The sequence below is a fragment of the Centropristis striata genome, chromosome 4 (genome assembly GCF_030273125.1).
Source record: "Centropristis striata isolate RG_2023a ecotype Rhode Island chromosome 4, C.striata_1.0, whole genome shotgun sequence".
Lineage (NCBI taxonomy): Eukaryota > Metazoa > Chordata > Actinopteri > Perciformes > Serranidae > Centropristis > Centropristis striata.
This window is the reverse complement of record NC_081520.1, coordinates 32,672,394-32,685,550: the sequence shown is the minus strand read 5'-3', so window position 1 is coordinate 32,685,550 and position 13,157 is coordinate 32,672,394. Positions and strand designations below refer to the sequence as shown.

Genomic DNA, 13,157 nt, shown 5'->3' with positions numbered 1-13,157 from the left:
TTTCACACCTCATTGGACAAGATCTAAATATTGTGGGATAAAAGTTATCTTAAAGGAATATTTTGCCTTTTGGGGGAAAAGAATGCTTATTAGCTTTCCTCCTGAGCGTCAGATGGAAGATTGATATCACATATCTGTACAGTAAATATGCAGCTACAGTCAGCAGTTGTTGAGCTTGGCTTCGTAAAGAGACTGGAAACAGGAAACTGACAGATCACACTTTTTGAACTCACTAAATAACAAATTATATGTTGTTTGTATAATCCCTATAATAACTGGTGTGCAAAAAGTACAGTTTGTGGTTTTATGGCCAAGAAATACTCACATAAACAGCACATAAAGTGATTATTTTACACTACAATTTTTGCATATAGCATGTCAATTACTGAGCTTTATGCCATGTTGCATTAAATCCTATGGAAATCACCACCACCTGATCTCCACTGTGTTTGCAAAACCATTCTTTTTCTTCTTTCTACATACAGTCATGGAAAAAATTATTAGACAACTGTTTTCTTTAATTCCTTGTTCATTTTAATGTCTGGTACAACTAAAGGTACATTTGTTTGGGAAAATATATTATAACTTAATTTAAGAGCTGATATCTAGCCATTTGCGAGGGTTTCCTTGATAATGATTTTGGTTATTATCAAGAAAACCATGGAAAATGTCTAGATATCAGCTCTTAAATTAAACTCTAATGAGCTACTTTTGTTGTTATCATTATATTTGTCCAAACAAATGTACCCTTTTGTTGTACCAGGCATTAATTGAACAAGAAAGCAAAGAGAAAACAAGGGTGGTCTAATCATTTTTCCATGACTGTATTAAGAAACAGCTAGTTTAACACAATATGAATTTTAGTAATGGTATTTTTCTAGTATAGGCTCCATTGCCTAAATGAAGTTGAAGAAAAGTGTTTTTTTTTAAAACAGTTAATTATTACAATCACATACATTCATGTATTGGCTTATTAATAGATAGAATAAACTATATATGCATTATTTGTCCTGTTTTTGTCTCAGTAATGCTCCATACACATATTCCACCATTCGAAGACATTATTTTCCTTGCATTACAGACTAGGGGACATATTCTGTATACAATACAGAATTACGGACATAAAATAAGAAAGTGCAGAAATTAGACGTTAGAGGAGCTGATAGCTGGATTTTGTCACCTTTCGATATAGCCAGGCCGTTTCCCCATTCAATCAGTCTTGCTAAGCTAGGTTAATGGTTGTTGGCTCTAGCCCCTAGTTAACATAAAGACATTGAAAGTTCAATCAACCCTCTTATCGCACTGTCAACAAAAAGTGAATAGAATTTTCCTTTAAAGAATTTGGCTTTTTTCCTGCGTTTCAGTTCATATGCAAGAGGCCACAGTCTCACACTTATTCCTCAACACATTCATCATGCCATTGATCTAAAGGTTACAAACAACAAGTCCCTCTCAGACCAGACAAGTGCAAAACGGCCTTTTAAAAAAAGTGTTTTAACCCAGAGGCTAATAGAGACAGTATGCAGTTGACAGCCAATGCAGTCCTGCAGGGCGAGAGGCCAAAATCCTTGAGTTCCAGCCCTGTTTGAGGAAAGATCAAATGCTCAGTGCAACAGCTGTGGAGCTGCAGGCTCTCCCCACTCAGCCACTAGATGGAAACAATAGTCCTCTGCGCTGCACAAGCACTGCTGCAACCATTTGTTGCATGTTATGCCTGATTCTGTGCACCGTTTTGTCTTCATGCCAATTCAAATCATCCTGTTTATGGATTCATTGTGCATGTCTTTGTTTGTTTAGACCATCTTTCAATCCTTGAAGCACCTGCCCCCTCCCCTGCTCAAGTGTCCTTCAGCAAGGCAGTGAAACCCCCTACCAGCTGCAGGAGAGCTCTGTTTTACAGAAGAGAGCTGACCTGCCGGGCTCAATAAAGTTTCACATTATACTGCAGGAAAACATTAGCAGAAAATGGTGACAGAGTAATTATGAGTCAGCAACTGTAAAACACCACTGGGACTATCATTTTACAAGAGGAGCACGCGGGAGAAAAACTACAACTCATATGAATCAAGAGGGGGAAGTTGTTGCTTCATATTTGTATATTTCTTAATAAGGGATAATAAAAGTTTCAGATGCATTTGGTGGTTGTTAATATGACTCTGCGTTGATAACCATTGTTGTTCACGTTCATTAGTTGTAACTATTCACCCAAAATGTGCACATGTTCAATGAACTCACTCTTTTAGTGCGTTCATGCACAACACTGTTGATTACTGTACAGTTTGCTTCTGAGCTTGTCGCTGACTAGTGGTGCAAAGTAAATTAAAAGTATTGAGGAAAAATTAAAGCACTGTACTCCATTTTGTATCAGTATTTTTATTTTTACTTATTAATTTTTTTACTCCATTACATTTATCCAACAATTACAGTTACAACTTACTTTGTTAATTTAAATGTTACATAACAAATAGAAGAGCTAGCAAATAATTGCTTTGCACAAAACTACCTCATATTTTATAAAGTATTACTTGTATAAAAAATACAACCATGACAAGGGCCATTCTGCTGCATATGAGTACTTTTGATTATTATTATTATTATTATTATTATTAAGTATTTTGCTTCCTATACTTTTACTCAGCTTATCAAAATCTAGTTGTAATGCATAGAATCTTTAAGTTTATGATATAGGATCCTTCCTTGTTTACTTTTTCTGAGTGTGGATTTATCTTGCATTTGCCAGCACCTCTTGCTCTGCAGTACACAATTTGCTAAAAGCTTCTTTCTGTCTTTCACTAGTTATAATATTAGTTTTTCAGTTAATATTATGCGTACACAGTGGAGGTAACTTTTGCACTTAATCAACTTGAGGGGGGTGAGTTGGGGCCCACAGCTCATTTTTTTGCCCCGGGTCCCTTAGCAGGTTAATCCGGCCCTGCTTTTAGTCAAGTATCATTTTGAATGCAGGACTTTAATGTACGATTTTTTTCTACCTAACTAAAAGCTGAGAATATTTTTGCTACCACTGTGCATGGGTAAAAATAATCCGATAAAACCAAGTTCCATTCTGCAAAAAAGAAAAGCAGTGGTGTGGATAGTATTAATTCAGATATTTAAGTTGCAATACCACACAGTGACAATACTTATTTAGAATAAGAAGTCCTGCTTTTAAATTGTTACAGTACTAAAAGTATGCATTGTGCAAAATGTGTGTTATACTTCATTGGCCAAGTGTGCTTATGCATTAAAAGAATTAGTGTCAGGTGTACAGTAACTTCAAGCACCACCATACATCACTCAAAACAAAATAAGAGGGCAACAAAACAACAAAAAACACAAAATAGGAATTATAAATACAATACTGGAGGTAAGTATGTATGCACAACGAGGTATGCTTTTATGTGTTGGCTGAATAAGCATCATATGTATACACATTTATTGCACATCTGTTTAACAAGAGGTAGTGCATATCATTGAATTATCAATACTGACGCATAAATGTCTAAGTAGCATTTTATGGGGTAATTTGAACTGCTTATACTGTTTTATAACCTCCCCGGGTGTGTGGGTTCAAAAGCTCTGATATGTATATGTCATTTTATGTCAAATTATTATAGCTCAAAATAAATTGTTATTATGTGGAGTTAAGGTGTGTGCAATAGAAATACTCAAGTAAAGAGCTTCACATGTGTATGTAGGCTACAGTACATGTACAGTCATGGAAAAAATTATTAGACCATTGTTTTCTTCAATATCTTGTTCATTTTAATGTCTGGTACAACTAAAGGTACATTTCTTTGAACAAAGATTATGATAACAACAAAAATAGCTCATGAGAGTTTACTTTAAGAGCTGATATCTAAACATTTTCCATGGTTTTCTTGAAGATAACCAAAATCATTATCAAGAAAACAATGGAAAATGTTTAGATATTGTTGTTATCATTACATTTGTCCAAACAAATGTACCTTTAGTTGTACCAGTCGTTAAAATTAACAAGGAAATAAAGAAAACAAGGATTGTCTGATATTTTTTCCCATGACTGTAAAGAATATGATGAAAAAAATAGAACATCATCCTAAAATGTTGCTGTTATTTTGTAGGCTATTTGTAGTTCTGGTAGTTTGTAGTCTTTTGTCTTCTGCTGCTGGTCCAATTAACCAATCAAAACATAAAACAATTAGTGACTGTATGTAGTTATATGTAGACTTCTTAAAGTTCAAAATTAAATATTGTTATGTGTAGTCAAGGTGTATGCAATAGAAATACTCAAGTAAAGAGCCTCACACGTGTATGTAGGCTACAGTACATGTACATTCCACCACTGTGAAAGAGTAGCCTGCTTTAGGTACATTTAGTATTTCGTCACCCTGTTAAAGTAATCGCCTAACTCATTTTTTTCAAGTTTTGCAGGAAACACAAAAAAACTTCACCAAAAGTGTAACATATGAGCTTTATTGATCATTTCACTCAAAAAGGATGTAACAAAGGATGCCAATTGGCATAGTAATAACACTGTGTGTAAATTATGTAACTTAAGAGAAATAAATGACTTAGGCAATTTTTTGAACATTCCTTTGTGACTCAAGCAAGATATGGTAACACTTTATTTTGAAATAGTCTACATAAGAGTCACACAAGCCTGTCATAAACATGACATGACAAGTATCATGAGCATTAATGTTACTTCAAAGTGTCATTAATGTTCATGACACATCCCATGTCATGTTTATGACACGCTCATGTCACTCTTATGTAGACACCTTAGAGTAAAGTGTTACCAATATTAGTGTCAACAATAAAACACTGATAAACTAAACTGATAAATAAACAATCTCCCTCTAGCTCTTCTTAGCTGGGTTCTTATCTGATGCCTAGGAATGTGGCAAATTTTCAAAGAAGTGATTATCTTAAAAGGGGTTAAATCTCATGATCAAAACGATTTAGGCGATTATTTTAACAGTGTGACGATATAATGCAACTAATAATATACATTTTGAAGGCATTATTTTCACCTGTAAATTAGTATTTGACATTGTTGTATAATTTTCACTCAAGTTAGGGGTTTAAATTGAGAAATATCCGAGGTATTTGACCATCCTCCAGCATCTGTCTGATAATTTTCCTTGTGTGGTGCTGCCGGCTGAAATGTGAGCGTCACTAGCGCCCTCCTCCTCCTCCTCCTGGTCTCTCCCCGACTCAAGTCCCACTGAGCGGCTCTCAAACTTCAGTGTCGAGCCTGAAAGCGGAGGACGAGCAGCAGAGAGCCGACAGACAGACGGAAAAGACAGACAGACAAGAGGAGTCGCGGCTAAAACAGCCTTTTTGGGAGCCGCAGCAAACTGGAAACTGCAAACTGATAGCAGCTTTTCATCCACGGTTACTGAGGGTCGGTGTGAGGATTTACACTCAGCTCTCGGTGTGAGATTTAGATGATTTTCCTCCATTGTTTGTCGAAGTTTCCGACTGTCACGTCTTAGTTACGGACCTTTATGTCGACTGTCTGTGGGATTAATCGATTTAATTCAACTCTAAATAACTGAACACTTCGCTACTTTCTGTGTAAAGCTGTTTTTTTTGGAGTATTTTTGCGGTAACGGCAACATTTGGAGCTGCCAATGGGGAAATAACGGGGGACCTCTCTGTAACCGACCCCGTGTTTTTGACTTTTTTTATGGTCATTTTTAAAAGACGGAGCTCAGTTTTTGACTAAAACAATGAGCATGGATGGTTGTCCGCTGAAGGTGGTGATTTTTTTGTGGTGTCTGCTCGTGATTTCTGGCTCCAGCTTTGAGATCGGCTCCTACGACCTGGAGCGAGGCAGACCGGCCAAGTGCGAGCCCATCGTGATCCCCATGTGCGAGGGGATCGGCTACAACCTGACCCGGATGCCCAACTTCATGGACCACGATGACCAGAAGGAGGCTGCCATCAAGCTGAACGAGTTTGCTCCTCTGGTGGCTTATGGCTGTGATGTACATCTCCGCTTCTTCCTCTGCTCCCTCTACGCCCCCATGTGCACAGACAAAGTGTCCACCTCCATCCCCGCCTGCAGACCCATGTGTGAGCAGGCCCGGGAGAGGTGTGCCCCCATCATGAAGAAGTTCAGCTACACCTGGCCCGACTCGCTTGACTGCTCCAAGCTGCCCACCAGAAACGACCCCAACGCCCTGTGCATGGAGGCCCCCGAGAACGAGACCAGGACGGAGGGCAAGAAAGGTGAAGGCATGCTTCCCGTGCCCCCTCGCCCCAGGCAGCCGGGCACCAGCAGCGGGCGCTCTCCGGGCGGCATGGGCTCCTGCGAGAACCCAGACAAGTTCCAGTTTGTGGAGAAGAGCCAGTCGTGCGCGCCACGCTGCTCCCCTGCTGTGGACGTCTTCTGGTCCAGGCAGGACAAGGACTTTGCCTTCATTTGGATGACAGTGTGGTCCATCCTCTGCTTCGTCTCCACCGCCTTCACAGTCCTCACCTTCCTCCTGGAGCCTCACCGCTTCCAGTACCCCGAGCGCCCCATCATCTTCCTCTCCATGTGCTACAACGTCTACTCTGTGGCCTTCATCATCCGCTCTGTAGCCGGGGCTGAGAACATCGCCTGCGACCGGGAGCACGGGGAACTCTACATCATCCAGGAAGGGCTGGAGTCGACAGGCTGCACCATCGTCTTCCTCATCCTCTACTACTTCGGCATGGCCTCGTCTATCTGGTGGGTGATCCTCACCCTCACGTGGTTCCTGGCTGCAGGGAAGAAGTGGGGCCACGAGGCGATCGAAGCCCACAGCAACTACTTCCACATGGCTGCGTGGGGCATCCCCGCTCTGAAGACCATCATCATCCTCACGATGAGGAAAGTGGCTGGAGATGAGCTGACGGGGCTGTGCTACGTGGGGAGCATGGACTCAGGGGCGCTCACGGGCTTCGTCCTGATCCCTCTGTCCTGCTACCTGATCATTGGCACGTCCTTCATCCTCACGGGCTTCGTGGCTCTCTTCCACATCCGCAAAGTGATGAAGACAGAGGGCACCAACACGGAGAAGCTGGAGAAGCTCATGGTGAAAATCGGCATCTACTCCATCCTCTACACGGTGCCGGCCACCTGCGTCATCGTCTGCTACTTCTACGAGAGGCTCAACATGGACTACTGGAAGCTGAGGGGGCAGCAGATGAAGTGTGGCTCGTTTAACGGCCTCAGCAGCGACTGCTCGCTGCAGACGTCCGTGCCCACGGTGGCCGTGTTCATGCTGAAGATCTTCATGTCGCTGGTGGTGGGCATCACCAGCGGCGTGTGGGTGTGGAGCTCTAAGACCCTGCAGACCTGGCAGGGCCTGTGCAGCCGGAAGCTGACAGACAGGACTAGAAGTAGGAAACCCTGCAGCGGCGTCAGCTGCGGCAGCACACACTGCCACTACAAATCTCCTGCTGTGGTTCTGCACATGGCCAAGACTGACCTGCACTCAGACAACCCCACACACGTCTGAGACGGAGCGTGACACACACATAAACACACACTGCCAAATGCAACCACACACACTTATGCCCTGAATAAGGAGCTGCTAAAGACTTTGTAAGAAGATGAGTGGTTGAATTGAACTTTCTGCTCTGCTGCTGCCGAGGGACACACAGGTACAAGCGTCACTATGAGAAACTATCTATAAACAGTATTCAATGCATAAAGGGAAATGTTCAGTATTGTTACCCATATTTTTCTGTTTCATAGTGTTCTGTGCAGTAGACATGCCCAGTGTTTCAAAGCAAAAAAAAGAAGAAAAAAAAGACTGTTTGGGAGGTATCCTGGGAAATATCCTCCTCCCTAAAAAAGTGGCATGATTAACTGTATAAATCTGTATAAATGTTTTATTTATTGTAAATATATTTAATTTAAAGTTATCAGATTTGTTGTTTAGATGCATTTATTAAAAGGTAAAGGGAAATGAAGTGCCTTTTATAAGAACTCTGGTTCTGGCCTTTTTGGAGGATAATAAATTTGTGGAATTAATGTTCCTTGTTGCCTGGTGTTATTGTTTGTCACCATCTGACAGTAGCTTATGATGCATTTTTAACCATTTTTACACTCTTAAACTGTTTCAGATTTAATAGACACAAATGATTGCTCATTTCTGGCTTGTTTTTCCTGATTTTCCTGCTATTCTTCTCCAGGGATTCACACTTCTTCTTTTTTTCCCCTTTTTTTTAAAAATCGGGGCTCCCTGCCAAATGTGTTGTCTTCCAAGTGCATGCTACACATCCCAGAGGCGTCCCCAACAATAATCCTCAAAGAGAATCACTGATGAATAGAGTGACAAACCGTGGCAAGTATTCATGTTTGCATCACCATCTTAAAAAATGCAGGAGCGGAGGAATATATTTAATTAATGGCTGTTTTAATCCTTCCACAAAATCATTGTTGTTGCCCTCTCGCTGCTCCATTTGATCCCCGTGCAAACACTCAGCACTTTGATCTGAGAGGACGAGTCTGCAGTGGATTTCAGCCTTATTGCATGGTTTCACTGACTGATTTAAGTTTAGCTCAGGGACTCAGAATTGTGGTTGTTCACTGAGTAGATGGATTATACACTTAATATTTAAGTTTATATGTGGTTTGTGGCTCATGGAATCTGTTTTTCTGGTATAAATTAAAGGAATTCCACTCCAAAATGCTTAAATTGCATATACTGTAAGGCCTTTTGTTTGGCTGAAGTAACAATGCAACTACAATCACCAACTGATTCAGAGGGAAAAAAAGTATGCATAGCATTATTTTTCATCAAATTAATACCCTAAGTTAGGTTTTGCAACTAACATTTCAGTCATAAAGTCCATTTTATTATGCACAAGAGCCACCGTGTTCTCACATGGTCCATAAAAAAGTGAAAATAAATAGCTTTTACATTACGGGACTTTAACAATTTAAGTGCCAACGTAAATTACAGCCACACACAGCAAGTCATTTCACAGCAAAAACACAGTGGAAATTACAGTGTTTGACAGCCGTGGGATTGATTATTATGTATGTGAGTAATTGTAAATGTGTGCTGTGTCACTAGCAGAAGCAGCAGCACATGGGAGTGATAGCATGGAAAAAATGTGATGACCAGGAGCTTGTTTTCATTACATTACTGGAACCTCATGCAGCAGTGTGAAGCAGGCGTGTGCTGGCTGACATCTCCAGAGGTTAAAAAGTTGTTTTGTTTTTCCACCACTCCTGCAGAGCTATAACAAGATTCATGTACTACAGCACATGTTAGTACTCATTTACAAAAAGACACATCAGTCTGAATCACAGCTGCATTATGTCTCTGTAGTAAATTAACCACATTTCCACTCCGCTGCAGTGTCTTGTGGATCTGTGCACCGCCTGAGTTAACTTAAATTACTTATTCCCTCCTCGTGCAGAACAAGATGTGGGTTAACTACCAACATCCTCCCCTTTTTTGTTTTCATTACTCAGCCATTGTAGACGTTGTCCGTGGCTTGGCAGGCGAGTCCTGGACTCTGACACCGTGTGGATCACATTTAACTATTTAAAAAAAAAAAGGAGGGGGGGGGCTGTTTTGCTTGGAAGCGCGCTCGCAGCCAGAGACTCGGCTGGTGGTGTTTCAGCCACATGTTCCAGTTCATGGGCGCCTGAACGGGGGCGCGTGCTTCCTCCCCAGTTTACACTCCAGTGACATGACCCAGAGAGGCTAAAACACTTGCCGTGTGAGACACAAACCAGCCTGTCCCACCTGTGCTGAGCTGCTCTGATTAGATAGGAAGGAGGTAGCTGCAGAGGGTTAAGGACACGGGGGTGGTGCAGAGGGCAAGTTTGTCTTTGTTTAAACCCTTTTTTCCCCCTCTCAGCATTCCTCTTTTTCATTTTCTCTGTACTTCTTCTATTATTTAATTTTTCCACATACTGCTGAATATGACTAAGACAGGTTTTTATAGAAAAAAAATCACAAAGGTCAACAGAAATGACTTGTTCTAGCAGCAACAGGATGTCTTTACTCTGTTTTTCTTTTTCCGCAAATATGAATTCTATCGCTACATTTCCAGGTCACTGACGAGCTATTTTTAGCTTTCGCAGAGGAAAGGAATCAAAGTGGAGCACAGTGCTTCAGATAGAGGCAAGAAAGAAAGGTTCATTCCAAAAACACAGTTTGTTTGAGCTGTGGTTCCTTTGGCGCCAGAGATGTGGCTGCCGGGAACACCTTCACACACACACACACATACACACACACACACACACCTGAGGTCTGCAGTGCTGGAGCAGCGGCAGCCAATCAACACTGAGCTTGTTGCGAAGAAGACCCCACCCCAACTTCCAGTAATGTCCCATTTCAGGAGTAAGTAAGCTCGTTCTCGCTCGAAAGATTTAGTTTGGCTGAGGCTCCGTGCTGTTTTTTCTTCTCTTCTGGCTCAGGAGGTTAAATAGTGTCAGTCGCACTGAGCAGCAAGTTTGTCTGGGCCAAAAGTGAGACTACTCCCAGAAAAGGCAACACTTTTCCTTATAGGTTTTCTCAGGAATATTTCATTGTGGGCCTAACAGTGTATTTATTTGTTCTAAAGCAACACAGAGCAGTCTATTTACCCAGGATTTGAACGTTTGTTTTTTATAAAAAGGCGTAAAAACACCATTCCAGCTGCTGACGCTGTGTTTTTGTCTGCTGAGGAGAAATCCCTCCATCTGGTCGTGGGTCTGATTAAAGGCGATCATTATGGCATCAATGTGCCTCCCTCATAGACTTAAACCCCTGCCCACCCCTGAGGGGGAAAAAAAGAGAAAATAAAGCATCCTTCATTACCCTGCCCTCCCTCCTCCTGCAGTCCCTCACCCCCCTTGAGCACTATCCCTTTCCTGTGCTGTTTTGATGTGTAAATGAGCGTATTGAAAACCTGCAGGCCCCCAAAGAGATGCTTTCCATGAAAATGCAGCAGTCACAGAGCACCAGAGTTCACACAGCTCACCACTCCTCGCAACCGGACTCCAATCAGACATCCAGTACGCCGCCGCCGCTGCTGTCTCGGCCGTTACAGCAAGACACAAACATAAAATCACACACACGATTGCACACAGGCACATGCTGACTCATATCATCATGCAGACATAAACATTTACACTGTGACCTCTGAGAAGAAGCTGCTCCAGAGGTACAAAAAAAAAATAGAAAAATGCACAGGCAAGTTTAAGAATTTGTCTTTTTCAGTTACTTTTTTGTTAAAAATGAGGGTACAGTGTCAAGTGTCTGAAGTGTCTGAAGAGATACAGCAGCTGAGATTTTTCTGCAGCATCTATCACGCCACTGAAATGAAAGCATGTGGGCTGAGAGATTAAAAGACTGCTCCACAGTACAGAGGATTGTCTGTGTTGTTCAGTGTCTTGGAATTTCAGAAGCACTGCAGTAGAAGAAATACTCAAAGGTTTTTTCTTTTTCTTTTAAAAAATAACATGTTATCTAATCAACACAACAACACAGGAGTTTCCATCAGGAGTTTAGACAAACAAAAATCGTCCAAAGTCCCCTTCATATTCATGATATATTCTGTCTTAGATCCTTCTTTCAAGGTTTATTTCTTTTCTAGGATTTAGATAATTAATAAAGTGTCACTATCTCAAAACATGGAAGTAAAATTAATCATTTTGCTGCACAAGTATCAAGAAAATGACCCAGATCCGACAGTTTCATGGGAACAGGTGAAGTAATTTGTCCTTTCTAGCACTTTTTTGTTATTACTTTCACAGTCTGGGATGTTAAGACTCAATAATAGACATACTGGTCAGTTAACATGGAGATTTTTTTGTAGTGTGGTTTTAGTCCAAGTTTAACTGCACTTTATCTGACCTGAAGGACGAACGTTGTCAGTCTCAGTTTCCAGACTTCATCCTTTCATCTCGATATAAAAGAGAGTGAAGACATGAATACCATTTGAAGGAATGTGCTTTTGAATTTTAATGAGAATTTACTTTAAATTAAACACTCATTTTGTAAAAAAATTTAAAAAAGAGGCACCAGATCTTCTATTTACTCTAATCAAGTCAATTTTATTCATACAGCCTGAAATCACCATAAAAAAAAGCTTTACAATCTGTACAGTTTCTGACACCTTCTATCCTTAGAAACAACAACGTACGGATACATTTATTAGACCACCCTTGTTTTCCTCATTTTTTTGTGTGTTCATTTTAATATTTTGTACAACTAAAGGTACATTTGTTTGAAATATAATGATAACAACAAAAATATTTCATAACAGTTTAATTTAATAGCTGATATCTAGACATTTTCCATGGTGTTCTTGATAATGATTTTGGTTATTATCAAGAAAACCATGGAAAATGGCTTGATATCAGCTCTTAAATTAAAAAAAAAGGTTTGGATACAATTCAAAATAGCATAAAATTTAATTACAAAGTCACAAAGAGGTGTGCTATGTGTGGATACATTTGACCAACAGAATCAAGGATAAAGAATGTTGTTTTTCAAAGATTTACAGTCAGCGGCGGTGTAGGTACCAGATTGGCTCGGGGTCCTTCGTCTGCTGCTGATTACTTCACACAAAACGCTACAGCAAACTAAGTAACTTTCGACATAGATAGATAGATAGATAGATAGATAGATAGATAGATAGATAGATAGATAGATAGATAGATAGATAGATAGATAGATAGATGTGTGTGTATATATATATTATATGTGTATACACAAATACACACACATAAGTGAAAAATAGCTTACAAGTATATATATATACATATATACAAATATACTTCAAAGCTATTTTCCACTTGTCTGTGTGTGTATTTATCTACAAACAAATATCCAACAGAAACACATTTATTCTCATATTTTATGTACATTTACAGGAGTCCACACACCACACCCTTATAGTCAAAATAAAAAGCAGTTTATTGCTGCTTAGCACACAATCTGGTACCTACACCGGTTCTAGACCAGTTTGACTGGGGGCCAAGGAGGAGCCAGTGTTTAATCAGAGCGGCATTGATTGAAACAATGAAACTTACCAACAATAGCAATTATTTTGTACGAGACATTTGTATGAAATTTCTCATTTTTGTGCACAATTACTTTTTTTTATTTTGAAAGTGCAGTACAGTGAGAATGATCTTTTTTATACACACAAGCTTTTATTGCAGAATTAAACTATTATACAATGTACACATT

The 13,157-nt window shown here is 40.2% G+C and overlaps 1 protein-coding gene across 1 annotated transcript; it reads left to right on the top strand.

The window, feature by feature from the left end:
• Positions 1–5,232: 5,232 nt before the first annotated feature.
• fzd9b (frizzled class receptor 9b) lies at positions 5,233–7,995 on the top strand. Its single transcript, XM_059331982.1, has one exon. It carries the CDS (start codon positions 5,715–5,717, stop codon positions 7,470–7,472), a length of 1,758 nt encoding a protein of 585 aa, XP_059187965.1. The 5' UTR covers positions 5,233–5,714; the 3' UTR covers positions 7,473–7,995.
• The last annotated feature ends 5,162 nt before the right edge of the window (positions 7,996–13,157 follow it).

What these genes read in the sequence shown, in the direction of transcription:
- fzd9b (XM_059331982.1), top strand. Translation starts at nt 5,715, where the DNA reads ATGAGCATGGATGGTTGTCCGCTGAAGGTGGTGATTTTTTTGTGGTGT.